The sequence below is a fragment of the Ovis aries genome, chromosome 1 (genome assembly GCF_016772045.2).
Source record: "Ovis aries strain OAR_USU_Benz2616 breed Rambouillet chromosome 1, ARS-UI_Ramb_v3.0, whole genome shotgun sequence".
Classification (NCBI taxonomy): domain Eukaryota; kingdom Metazoa; phylum Chordata; class Mammalia; order Artiodactyla; family Bovidae; genus Ovis; species Ovis aries.
This window is the reverse complement of record NC_056054.1, coordinates 66,141,248-66,155,621: the sequence shown is the minus strand read 5'-3', so window position 1 is coordinate 66,155,621 and position 14,374 is coordinate 66,141,248. Positions and strand designations below refer to the sequence as shown.

The 14,374-nt window shown below is 40.8% G+C and overlaps 1 protein-coding gene across 9 annotated transcripts in view; it reads left to right on the top strand.

The window, feature by feature from the left end:
- KYAT3 (kynurenine aminotransferase 3) overlaps positions 1 to 14,374 on the top strand; it is a 78,443-nt gene extending 64,069 nt beyond the window's left edge. For 4 of the 9 annotated variants that reach the window (XR_009599704.1, XR_006057922.1, XM_060411547.1 and 1 more), the window contains one exon: positions 1,736 to 2,036. Coding sequence is in view for 6 of the 9 variants with exons in the window: in XM_060411547.1 (XP_060267530.1) it covers positions 1,736 to 1,798 (63 nt within the window). In the remaining 3 variants the exon portion in view is untranslated. Of the gene's footprint in view, positions 1 to 74; positions 1,701 to 1,735; positions 2,037 to 13,173 lie in introns of those variants that run through there. The other 5 variants (XR_009599703.1, XM_060411545.1, XM_042240217.2 and 2 more) reach the window with 3 other exon arrangements.

The following is a 14,374-nucleotide window of genomic DNA, read 5'->3' as shown; positions in this document are numbered from 1 at the left end:
CTCTGAGTCTCCAGCACCACACACAAAGCCACCACTGTCACCCAGGGCATAGAAGCGCTCGTCTTCCCTTGCAGGCTCTGACACTCCATACCCGTCTGCACTGGCAGATGCCTGCCTCATCCCCTCCAGGCTCCATGCTGCCTGCAAGCACCCTGCCATACAGATGCCTTGCTTACTTACCCCCTCGATTCGGACGCCCTGATCCAGGTTAGTGCCACTAGTGCCATCGCCACCACCTCATGCCAACCCTGGTGGAAGGTCTTCTTACTTCACTCTGCCTGTAGCATCCTGCACCGGGCTGCTGAGGCTCTCCCACCCCCATACATGATCTGTTTCCCTCCTGATGGCTTTGGAGTAAGTCACTCTGTAGAGATGGAAGAGAAAGGAAAAGAGTAGAGAAAGCAAGAGGAAGTTTGTCCATCAATTTAATTTTATACCATATGTACATATTACCTATTCAAAAAATAAATTATATCTTTACAGTTGGCCCTCTAACTGTGGCGTTAGGAGCTTATAACTGTGAGACTTCAATAGGAGGGAGCAGAGTAGTGGCAAAAGAACCAATTTTTCCTCATTCAGAGCAGAGAATGGTAAACATTGTCTGAAGTTGATAAATTAAAAATCTAGGAGCATACATTATTTAGATTTTGATGGTAATCACTAGAACTAAAATCAAAATTGCCATAAGAAGTTGATTTAGAGGATGGTGGGAGTAGTAGGAAGGCATGAGAAGGGAAGAAACAGATGATTATTTTTCAGTGTAAATTCTTCTGTATTCTTTGACTTTTTTCTGTAATTGTATATTAATTTATTATTGTAGTCTCACTCTGCCTGGTATCCTCTTTGTTGGGAGCTAAGGGAGGGGTTTCCTTTTGTTGTCTACAAGGCTCTTTGAAAGAAGTCTGTGATTTTGCGCTCTTCCTACCCAAACGAACTAAACAGTAAATATGGCTCTCGTCAGTACATCCTTCAGGCTCTCCTGCATCCTCCAGGCTCTCCTGCATCAGTGTCATTTATAAGTCTGAGTCTTTGGCAGTGAACGCATCCTCATTGACAGACATGGTTTTGGCTGGGATTAGGTTAAGCTCTTTCCAGACTGAGCTGTATATACAGATTGTTGATCATTTTCTTGGTAATGTTGCTTGGCCCCATATTAGTTAATTTGCAGAGTTCTTTTGGTGTCAGGATAGTAGTAATAAAGTGCTCTGAACTGGCAGCCAGCATCACAAAACAGTATAATGTAATGATTGCTGTTGACACTTCTATAGCTCCCCTAACATTGAATTCTTGTGAGGCTCATTCACTTTTCTAGCCTGACAGCAATGGGATAATAGCATTATAAATATTCGGCCTGTTTGATTTGCTGCTAGGCTCCTTAAAGAGCTTGTGACTTGTATATTTGGCCACCAAGGCAAAGGATGATGCTGTAGATACCATTTCCCAGTGTCTGTGTTCCTGCTGAGGTTAAGTGGTTTAAAATGGGGTAGAGCTTCCAGTGACACCACTCAAGGTATCCCCCACCCCCATGCCATGTTCCTGGACTTTGTCTTAGCTGCAGAGGCCAAGGACCAGCTATGCCTGGCTCAAGTTATCAGGGGTTGAGGATCACTCAGTTCCCAAACCACCACATGACTCTTACAGATGGACTGACTTTGGTGTACTTTTTGTATTTAAATTTTTACTTTATCTTGAATTTATTTTGATTTGTAATGATGACTATTTCATTAATTTACAGAAAGACAGTACACTGGATGCGGCTGAAGAAATCATCAAAGCATGGAGTAGACAGAACTCTTGATACATGCAGAGTGTGTTGTTTCTATTAAATGACCTAATATAAAATTACTTGGTGCTGCCACTTGCTGGATATTGGGGAAAAAAAATCTTTCAGTACAAATAAAATTTAAAGGAATATTTCCATTGGTAACCTCACCCCTAACAATATTCTGGGGATCTTTTTTTTTTTTTTTTGCTGAACTGTATTAAAACAGCTTCTGTTTCCTCATAACAGTGGAATAAAAATAGCACCTACTTTATTTATATGACTTCCCTGGTGGCTCAGATGGTAAAGTGTCTGCCTACAATGTGGGAGACCTGGGTTCAATCCCTGGGTCGGGAAGATCCCCTGGAGAAGGAAATGACAACCCACTCCAGTACCCTTGCCTGGAAAATCCTTTGGATGGAGGAGCCTGGTAGGCTACAGTTCACGGGGACGCAAAGAGTCAGACACGACTGAGCGACTTCACTTTCGCTTTCACTTTATATGAAGTTTGTGAGTTGTTGTTTGTGAGAGTGAAATGGACTGATGTATGTAAAGCCTGCCAGACAATAAGGGCTCACCTACTATTGGCCAGTTTCACTTTTCTGCCATTGCATAAAAACTCTTGGCCAATTACAGGTCCTTCAACTTCATATTTTTGCTTGGTCTCTACCCAGCTGCAGTTCCCTCCCCTCATTTACTAATGGTTTTGAACTTTGTTCATAGTTTAGCCTGTCACTTACAAGTACTGCCATCATCTGGGGCAGCTTTAGGGTCCACATAGATTATTACCTAGACTTTTGGCACTCCCCTCTGGTGATATTTATTTCTACTTCACTCTCCACTTCAGCCACCCACTCCCTTGGGCATACTTTAAACCTTTCATCATTCCAGGCTGTTCCATCTTTGAGATAATAAATTAGTCATCTCACACTGTAACCACCTATTCCTGCAGTAAATATCACCACTCCCCCACTATTTCCCTCTCTCTTTCTCTCAGCTTCTTTCAAAATAGCACTTTAAACTATCATTTCAAATCCACTACTACTCAAAAATTGGTCCATGGCCCTCTTACATCAGAATCAACTAGGATCTTTGTTGAAAATGAATTTTGGTCTTCACCCTGACCTACTGAATAATTCAGAATCTGCCCCTTTCAGGTGATTCTTACACCGCTAAAGTTTGACAATCACTGCTGTAGGTCGTGGAACCTTTTAATTCCTCTCAGCCTCTTTATGTCTTCACTCCCTTCCTTATCCAACTTAGATTTATTTATTTAATGCCATAAATTTTTTATTAGGCAAAAATTAACTGGGCTTCCCTGGTGGCTCAGAGGTTAAAGCATCTGCCTGCAATGAGGGAGACCTGAATTTGATCCCTGGGTCGGGAAGATTCCCCTGGAGAAGGAAATGGCAACCCACTCCAGTATTCTTGCCTGGAGAATCCCATGGGTGGAGGAACCTGGTGGGCTACAGTCCACGGGGTCGCAGAGTCAGACACGACTGAGCGATTTCACTTTCACTTTACTTTCATCTAATATATATATTATGCATATTATATATATATGTATACAAAAGTTTTTCTACTACACTTGATAAAGGCTTGAGGAAGAACAATAACAAAAAAAGAGAGATGGAGGAATTGGGAAACATAAACTAAATGAAATGGGAACACTGAATATGAAATGGAAAAAGGGAAACAGACTAGATAAAAATAAAAGATTATCATAGGGTCCAGTTGTTTTTAAACATGATTGCTCCCTAGAAACATACCTGGAGCTTCGGAGAAAAAACCCAATATCTGGGCATTTGTATTTTTCAAAAATTCCCAAGATAATTCTGATATGCATCTGAATTTTTAAAAGTGATTACAGGGTTTTCTACTAAATGACCATTTTGGTGATATAGAGTTCTATTATTTTTCTGTGACCAATCATGATACAATGGTATTAAGTGAATAATAGTTATATAGTCACAATAATAAAAGATGTTTATCAGTTTTCACAATCAATAGCCAGACAAAAAGTAAAAGAGAATGACAATTGCAAGCCATAATGGGAACATGATTAGCCTAACTGTAAAATAATTACATACAGTTTGGGGGATCAAACAGTGATGTGGTAAGTGGAAGCACATATATAGCACATGCTTTCATCAGTGTCTTTTGCTTGGTGCATTTAATCCATTTACTTTTAGGGTAATTGCTGATGTGTTTGATCCTATTACCATTTTCTTAATTGTTTCAGGTTTATTTTCTGTAGGTCTTTTCCTTGTCTTGTTTCCTGCCTAGTGTTCCTTTAGAATTTGTTGTAAAGCTGGTTTGGTGGTGTTGAATTCTTTTAACTTTTGCTTGTCTGGAAAACTTTTGATTTCTCCATCAAATCAGAATGAGAGTCTTGCTGGGTATTCTTGGTTGTAGGTTCTTCTCTTTCATCACTTAAACATATCATGCCATTCTCTTCTGGCTTGTAGAGTTTCTGTTGAGAAATCAGCTGATAACCTGATAGAAGTTCCCTTGTATCTTATTTGTCATTTTTCTCTTGTTGCTTTTAATATTTTATCTTTGTCATAAACATAATGAAATTCATTGTATGTTAAACTTATATGTGTTATTTGTGTGAAGAAAAGAAGTAAGGCAGGGTAGAGGGGAATGAGAGTATCAGGGAAGCAAATTGGAATTTTAAATAGTGTGGCCAGGTGAGTTTTGTGGAGGTGCCGTAGGAACAGACTTAGAAGAGGAGAGGGAGAGAGCCTTGTGAAGATTGTAGGGAGGAACACTCCAGGAACAAGGAATAGCCAGTGCAAAGGGTCTACAACAGGAAGGTGTCTTACGTTTGATGAGTACCAAGTAACCAAGGGACAGAGTAGTAGGTATTAGGGCAGAGTAGCAGCATAGGACCTCAAGGACTAGAGGAAGGATAATGGTTTGATATCATCCCATCCATACTTTTTTTTTTAGAACGTGTAAAATAATGTTTATTAGAGCATGGTTTCTAATTATTCCAAATTGACAACCACCACAAAGACATGAGACTGGATAAGAGCACCAAATAGGTCAGTGTTAGAAACTAAAGGGGGCTGTGACTTAGCTCTGGACTTTTGAAAAGTGTGACTGCAAAGTGGAATAACTAGAAAAAGTTCTTCTCGTTTGATGATTCTACTTTCTCACATACAACACACACAAACACACACTCCTCACTTACCCTCAACCTGCTATAATCTAGATTGTACCCATTATTGTTCAAAATTTGCTAATGACCTCCGTGTTCTTAGATTTAAAGGAACCTTCCCAGTTCCATCCAACTTTACCTCTTACTTCCCACGTTGTAGTAGTGGTAAAGAATCCACCTGTCAATACAGGAGACACAAAAGATATGAGTTCCATTCCTGGGTCTAGAAGATCCCCTGGAGTAGAAATGGCAACCCCTTATGGTACTCTTGCCTGGAAAATTCCATAGACAGAGGAGCCTGGTGGGCTATAGTCCATGTGGTCGCAGAGAGTTGAACAAAACAGCATTTGCCACTCTGGCCTTCCTAAACCTGTTTTTTTTTTTTTTTTGGCTCCTGTGATGCTGCAAATTCGTGAATTACCTTCTCTCTGTTCCTTCTTCATCTCCTTCGCCTTTTTTAAAATATTGATATTCCATCTTTCTCACTAAACTTCATTTACTCTGAATACACTGCTGCTGCTGCTGCTGCTAAGTCGCTTCAGTCATGTCTGACTCTGTGCGATCCCATAGACGGCAGCCCACCAGGCTCCCCCGTCCCCGGGTTCTCCGGGCAAGAACACCGGAGTGGGTTGCCATTTCCTTCTCCAATGCATGAGAGTAAAAAGTGAAAGTGAAGTCGTTCAGTCGTGTCTGACTCTTCGCGACCCCATGAACCGCAGCCTACCAGGCTCCTCTGTCCATGGGATTTTCCAGGCAAGAGTGCTGGAGTGGGATGCCATTGCCTTCTCCACTGAATACACTAGTGACTCTTAAATCTGTAACAGCCTAGTCCTCTCTTTTGAATTTCAGACCCATATATTCAGTACCCCATTTGTCATCTCACACAGACATTTTATAGGCAAACTTTATCCAATCTGGATTGGATAAGCAATACCTAGTATTGTTTGGCAAACAGTATCCAATCTCCTTACCTCAGTGAATGGTGCCCCCAATCCACTAACTCAAGTCAGAAAGCCTATTGACACAAGTCATTTTTAACTTTTCTCTCCACATCCAAATCCTCTAACTAGCCTGAAAGTGAAAGTGAAGTTGCTCAGTCGTGTCCGACTCTTTGCTACCCATGGACTGTAGCCCACTAAGCTCCTCCGTCCATGGGATTCTCCAGGCAAGAATACGAAATATCCCTTAAATCTATCACTTTTCTGTGCTCCAATTGCCCCCATCCCTGCCCCCACCATCCATACCATTTCTCAACCAGATTACTGTTCAACTCTTAACAGTTCTCCCTGCCTTCTTGCTTACGATGTATCCCTGTAGCCCAAACAAGCTTTATAAAATGTAAATGTGATCATGTTACATATATCAGTTAAGAATATTCGTGTTGCAAGTGACAGCCTAACCCATATGGGTTTAAATCAAATGAAAAAGAATTGTCTGTCTCAATTGAGCATTTTAGGAGTAGTCTAGTTTTGTTAAAGCTTGATCCGAGACTGTGTTTGAGTGTCTCCTGTGGAGGTATGGGTCAGCAGTGGTCTGCCTCAGGGACAAGGGTTCTGGGTATGGGTATGGCATAAGTCCGTGGAGGAGGTCACCATTAACCCCACTACAGACTTGCCAGAACTTACATAGGACTGGGAAATAGACTCTTGGAGGGCACAAGAGAACCTTTTACACCAGGACCCAAGAGAAAGGAACAGTGACACCACAGAAGACGTGCTTGTGGGTGTGTGGGTGTCTCCGACGAAGGTGTGGGTGAGTGGTGGCCAGCTTCAGGGTTGGGGGCATGAACTGTGGCAGTACATGCATGGGATCTTCTGAGGGAGGTCACCATTGTCTTCATTACCTTCACCATAGATTAGTTCAATTCAGTTTAGTTCAGTCGCTCAATCGTGTCTGACTCTTTGAGACCCCATGAATTGCAGCACGTCAGGCCTCCCCGTCCATCACCAACTCCCGGAGTTCACTCAGACTCATGTCCATCGAGTCAGTGATGCCATCCAACCATCTCATCCTCTGTCATCCCCTTCTCCTCCTGCCCCCCAACCCTCCCAGCATCAAGGTCTTTTCCAATGAGTCAGCTCTTTGCATGAGGTGGCCAAAGTATTGGAGTTTCAGCTTTAACATCAGTCCTTCCAATGAATACCCAGGACTGATCTCCTTTACGATGGACTGGCTGGACTTCCTTGCAGCCCATGGGACTCTCAAGAGTCTTCTCCAACACCACAGTTCAAGAAACATCAATTCTTTGACGCTCAGCTTTCTTCACGGTACAACTCTCACATCCATACATGACAACTGGAAAAACCATAGGCTTGACTAGACGGACCTTAGTCGGCAAAGTAATGTCTCTGCTTTTTAATATGCTGTCTAGTTTGGTCACAACTTTCCTTCCAAGGAGGAAGCATCTTTTAATTTCATGGCTGCAGTCACCATCTACAGGGATTTTGGAGCCCAGAAAAATAAAGTCAGCCCCTGTATCCATTATTTCCCCATCTATTTGCCATGAAGTGATGGGACCGGATGCCATGATCTTCGTTTTCTGAATGTTGAGCTTTAAGCCATCATTTTCACTCTCCTCTTTCACTTTCATCAAGAGGCTTTTTAGTTCCTCTTCACTTTCTGCCATAAGGCTGGTGTCATCTGCATATCTGAGGTTGTTGATATTTTTCCCAGAAATCTTGATTCCAGCTTGTGCTTCCTCCAGCCCAGCATTTCTCATGATGTACTCTGCATATAAGTTAAATAAGCAGGGTGACAATATACAGCCTTGATGAACTCCTTTTCCTATTTGGAACCAGTCTGTTGTTCCATGTCCAGTTCTAACTGTTGCTTCCTGACCTACATACAGGTTTGTCAGAGGCAGGTCAGGTGGTATGGTATTCCCATCTCTTTCAAATTTTTCCACAGTTTATTGCAATCCACACAGAGGCTTTGGCATAGTCATTAAGCAGAAATAGATGTTTTTCTGGAACTCTCTTCCTTTTTCGATGATCCAGTGGATGTTGGCAATTTAATCTCTGGTTCCTCTGCCTAGTCTAAAACCAGCTTGAACATCTGGAAGTTCACGTTCACATATTGCTGAAGCCTGGCTTGGAGAATTTTGAGCATTACTTTGCTAGCGTGTGAGATGGGTGCAATTGTGTGGTAGTTTGAGCATTCTTTGGCATTGCCTTTCTTTGGGATTGGAATGAAAACCGACTTTTTCCAGTCCTATGGAAAACTGCTGACTATTCCAAATTTTCTGGCATATTGAGTGCAGCACTTTCAGATCATGAACTCCTTATTGCCAAATTCAGACTGAAATTGAAGAAAGTGGAGACCATTCAGGTATGACCTAAATGAAATCCCTTATGATTATACTGTGGAAGTGAGAAATAGATTTAAGGGACTAGATCTGATAGACAGAGTGCCTGATGAACTATGGATGGAGGTTCGTGACATTGTACAGGAGACAGGAGTCAAGACCTTCCCCAAGAAAAAGAAATTTTAAAAAGCAAAATGACTGTCTAAGGAGCCCTTACAAATAGCTGTGAAAAGAAGGGAAGCAAAAAGCAAAGGAGAAAAGGAAAGACATACCAATTTGAATATAGAGTTCAAAGAATAGCAAGGAGAGATAAGAAAGCCTTCATCAGTGATCAATGCAAAAAACATAGAAGAAAACAACAGAATAGGAAAGACTGGATATCTCTTGAAGAAAATTAGAGATACCAAAGGAACATTTCATACAAAGATGGGCTCAATAAAGGACAAAAATGGTAGGGACCTAACAGAACCACAAGATATAAGAAGAGGTGGCAAGAATACACAGAAGAACTGTACAAAAAAGATCTCCCTGACCCAGATAATCACGATGGTGTGATCACTCACCTAGAGCCAGACATTCTGGAATGTGAAGTCAAGGGGGCCTTAGGAAGCATGACTATGAACAAAGCTAGTGGAGGTGATGGAATTCCAATTGACGTATTTGAAATCCCCAAGAAAGCGAAATGCAAAGAAGCAAAATGACTGTCTGAGAAGGCCTTACAAATAGCTGTGAAAAGAAGAGAAGCAAAAAACAAAGGAGAAAAGGAAAGATATACCTATTTGAATGCAGAATTCCAAAGAATAGCAAGGAGAGATAAGAAAGCCTTCCTCACTAATCAATGTGAAGAAATAGAGGAAAACAATAGAATGGGGGAAGACTATAGATCTCTTCAAGAAAATTAGAGCTACCAAGGGAACGTTTCATGCAAAGATGGGCTCAGGGAAGGACAGAAATGGTATAGACCTAACAGAATCAGATGATATTAAGGAAAGGTATGACCTTGGCAAGAATACACAGAAGAACTGTGCAAAAAAGGTCATCACAACCCAGATAACCACGATGATGTGGTCACTCACCTAGAGCCAGACATCCTGGAATGTGAAGTCAAGTGGGCCTTAGGAAACATCACTATGAACAAACCTAGTGGAGGTCATGGAATTCCAGTAGAGCTATTTCAAATCCTAAAAAAGGATGCTGCGAAAGTGCTACACTCAGTAAGCCAGCAAATTTGGAAAAGTCAGCAGTGGCCACAGGACTGCAAAAGGTCAGTTTTCCTTTCAATCCCAAAGAAAGATATTGCCAGAGAATCTTCAAATTACCGCACAATTGCACTCATCTCACAAGCTAGCAAAGTAATGCTCAAAATTCTCCAAGCCAGTCTTAAACAATACATGAACCGTGAACTTCCAGATGTTCAAGCTGGATATAGAAAAGGCAGAGGAACCAGAAATCAAATTGCCAACATCCGCTAGATCATCGAAAAAGCAAGAGAGTTCCAGAAAAACATCTATTTTTGCTTTATTGACTATGCCAAAGCCTTTGACTATGTGGATCGCAATAAACTGTGGAAAATTTTGAAAGAGATGGGAATACCATACCACCTGACCTGCCTCTTGAGAAACCTGTATGTAGGTCAGGAAGCAACAGTTAGAACTGGAGGAACAACAGACTGGTTCCAAATAGGAAAAGGAGTGCGTCAAGGCTGTATATTGTCACCCTCCTTATTTAACTTATATACCGAGTACATCATGAGAAATGCTGGGCTGGAAGAAGCACAAGCTGGAATCAAGATTGCTGGGAGAAATATCAATAACCTCAGATATGCAGATGACACCACCCTTATGGCAGAAAGTGAAGAACTAAAGAGCCTTCTGATGAAAGTGAAAGAGGAGAATGAAAAAGTTGGCTTAAAGCTCAACATTCAGAAAACTAAGATCATGGCATTGGTCCCATCACTTCATGGGAAATAGATGGGGAAACAGTGAAAACAGTGCTGACTTTATTTTTTGGGCTCCAAAATCACTGCAGATGGTGACTGCAGCCATGAAATTAAAAGACGCTTACTCCTTGGAAGGAAAGTTGTCCAATCTAGACAGCATATTAAAAAGCAGAGACATTACTTTGCCAACAAAGGTCCGTCTAGTCGAAGCTATCATTTTTCCAGTGGTCATGTATGGATTTGAGTGTTGGAATATAAAGAAAGCTGAGCACCAAAGAATTGATGTTTTTGAACTGTAATGTTGGAGAAGACTCTTGAGAGTCCCTTGGACAGGAAGGAGGTCCAACCAGTCCATCCTAAAGGAAATCAGTCCTGAGTGTTCATTGGAAACACTGATGTTGAAGCTGAAACTCCAATCCTTTGCCACCTGATGAGAAGAGCTGACTCATTAGAAAAGACGCTGATGCTGGCAAAGATTGAGGGCAGGAAGAGAAGAGGACGACAGAGGATGAGATGGTTGGATGGCATTACCAACTCATGGACGTGAGTTTGAGTAAACTCTGGGTGTTGTTGATGGACAGGGAGGCCTGTCATGCTGCAGTCCATAGAGTCGCAAAGAGTCAGACACAACTGAGTGACTGAACTGAACTGAACTGATCCAAGACTCAGACTGTGTTATGTAACCAAGCTCTTCATCTTGTAGTTCTGTCTTCTCTGTGTCAGCTTTATCTCCAGCTGGTACCTCTTGGATAGATACATGGCTGCAGCAGTTTATGAGTATCACATGGTGACACTAAAATATCCAGCAAAAGGGGACACTTTCTTGGAAACTCAGCAAATGGTTTATTGTGTCTTATTGACTCATTCCTGAGCTACTTGCTGAGGCCGTGGGAATGGACATGCTAAATAACTTAGGCCAATCCAAGGTCAACTCTACATGAACTACATTCAATGTCCCACTGAAAGAAGGGGCAGAATGAAAAAGGGAGGAAACGGATGTGAAAATGTCTTAAGTGACTTAAAACTTGTCACTCCCCATTGCTCTTGACATAATTAGTCTTGTTGCTGTTGCTTTGCGATATTGTTTTGTTTTGTTGGTGTCTGGGGGTTTTAGAAGATCATTCTCTGATGCAAACACTTCTTGACTGAAGAAAGAATGTGCTCATTACTTAGTCAGGTAAGGGAATCTCCCCTGGAGGTCATTTCTCCTCAGTTACTCAGACTCTCCTCATCAGGGCTTACAGTGCCCTGTATTTCCCTTTTCCTCCCCCAGTCTCATCTTTCTCATCTTTTCCTACTCAAATGTCCTGTCTTACTGAACTCATGTCAGTTTCTAAGTGAGCCCTTTGTTCTCTGCCTTTTAGAAAATGTCATTTCCTAACGTTCGGGCATGTTTAATGTAGGCAATCTATTGTGTACTTGGATTTGTGTACTTGTGTTAGTCACTCAGTCATGTCTGACTCTTTGGGACCCTGGGACTGTAGCCCTCCAGGCTCCTCTTGCCATGGAATTCTCCAGGCCAGAATACTGGAGTGGGTAGCTATTCTCTCCTCCCTGGATTGTCCCAACCCAGGAATCAAACCCAGGTCTCCTGTACTGATGGTGGATTCTTCACCGTCTGAGCCACCTGGGAAGCCCTAAGGTATCTACAAATTCCCAGGTATGTAAGAACTCACTTTGTGACATTATATTGTTTAATAATAAGAGATATGGACTTCACACAGTAGCCAATAATGAATTTTTAAGGATTCTTTCTGGAAGATAAGTTTGCCTATCCAAAAGCCGATAATAATCTACTTTATCCTTTGACTGTGTATACTACTGACGCTAAAAGCCAAAGTATCCAATTCTTCAGCTTCCCTGGAACTAGTCATAAGTGCCTGAAAAGAGCTTCTCTTTGTGAAAAAAGAGGCAAAGTTATCCCGAATTTCTTGTCCTCTTCATCCTTCTACCTTTTTCCTAACTTTCTAGAAGTGAGGTCTGGAGGTACAACAGCCATCTTGCATTCAGGCATAAATGGCATCATAGTGAAGGCCTACATAATAAGAACTATAGAGCAGAAACATAGAAGAGACAGACCCTGGAAGCAATTCAGAGTTACTACATTCCCAGAATTTGTAATGTATGAGACAAATGGACCCCTATTTTTTATCCACCAGAATAGCATTTTTTTTTTGTTATTTAGAGATGAATGAATTTTACCACCTGAATGAATGAAAATTACTACATGATATAGAATATATGATACACAGACCAAATTTTTCTTCTAGAATATAAATTGACCTGATGAAAAGGCCTGGAGGTAGTGAGAGAGAACAATCAGAAGGGTCTTACAGGAAGGAAATAGTGAGGGCCTGAAGGATTTTGTATGAGAGAAAGATATATCATCACAAATATTTGTCAAATTCATACAATTTTCCCTATCATTCTTATTATAAAAAGCAATTACATAACCACACAATTAACAAATATTTTAAATCAAAAATTGTTCCCAAATAAAACAAGTCTTGTTTCAGTTGGATAAACCTGGGTAAAACAAAACAAAAACCTCAACCACGTCCCTGAGACATAAGAATTTCATTTTATTGCTGCTCTGAGAATATATCTAAGTACTCAATCATGCCAATTAAATAGGAACTTCCACCTGCTGACAAACAGCTATCTTGGGATAGATCAGCATAAATTGTAGAAATAATTGGATTTTCTAATCAATATTAACGTTATATTTTACAGCTGCTACTTTCTTTTATATTTAATACAGCATCTTTTTCTTATAATGTGTAAAACTTGTCATTTGTAGCAAAATCTCATAGTAAAAAAGATTAATAATTTTGTCCTTTTGTCAATGAGAGTGGTTATCCTTTTAAAATCTACCCCTCTCATTATCCATTGGAAGTATAAACATCATATATTAGCTTAAAACTTAGATCTATAACTTCTAACAACATAACCTCATTTTCTATGTAAATTACTGAGACAACTTCTGTTTTTTCTTTTTTCAGCTGTGCTGTGTGACATGTGGGATCTTAGTTTCCTGACCAGGGATTGAACCCATACCCTTAGCAGTGAAAGCACCAAGTCCTAACCACTTGACTGCCAGGGAATTTCCCCCAATGACTTATAACACTACTTTTATAATTATTCTTAAAGCATTCTGCTGACCTATATGTATGTATGTATGTATGTATGTATATATATATATATATATATATATATATGTATATATATATGGAAGAGTGCTAACCTCATGAAAACCATTCCGTTTTCTGAAGTTTTTTTTGCCTCTGAAACTCCCTGGTGAAATGCTGGCCTGCCTGCTCTACCCTGGGAAGTGAACATTTCTGAAGGAAAGTCTGCACATGACACTTTGCTGATGGAAGCCCTTCAACGCCACTCGGTCTCACTCAGAATAAAAGCCAAAATCCTCACTCTGGCCTTGGAGCCCTGTAAGACCTGACCCTGCTCTTCTCTAACCTCACCTCCTACCACTCCACCCTCCCCTCCATGCACTCCTTGCTCATCCCTGAACACAGGGCCTGCTCCTACTTGGGTCCTCTGTACCCAAGATTCCCTCTGCCTGCATACTTTTTGCCCAGTGTCCACTTGGCTTCTTCCAGTCTTTACTCAAATGTCATCTCAGGAGAATTTATCTGATCTCCATTTAAGATCATAAATCATGGTTTTTCTCATCCCTTTTCCTTGCCTTATTTTTCTCCTTAGCATTTACTACTTTTGAACTTAAAATGTTTCTCTCAATCTATTTATCATTTTTGTCCCCTCCTAATTTACATTCCATGAGGCCAAGAATTTTTATTTTTTTGTTCAAGGCTGTATCCACAGCACCTAAAGCAGACTCCAGCAAAAAGTAGCACTGAATAAATGAGTATCTGCAATTGAAATTGGCTCTCAGAATACCACTGTTTTATTTTATTTTTTTTAATATTGATTTGTTTTTAACCTTGGGTCTTACTTTGGCCCTTGTCTTTTATTTAATATTAGTTTTCTAAAGTGCTAAAGATTGTTCCTAAAACTACAGATATGATTAGCCAGGCTTCTGAATCAGCTGTGCTGAAGGCCTCAGCGAATCAATTATGTGGGACTCTCTATCTGACCTCTGGAAGCCCAATCGCAGAATACAGGACTCAAGGTTGCACTTGGTTCCTGGCTCCAAGACAATTAAATTGAATAGATAGTGTTCTGTAA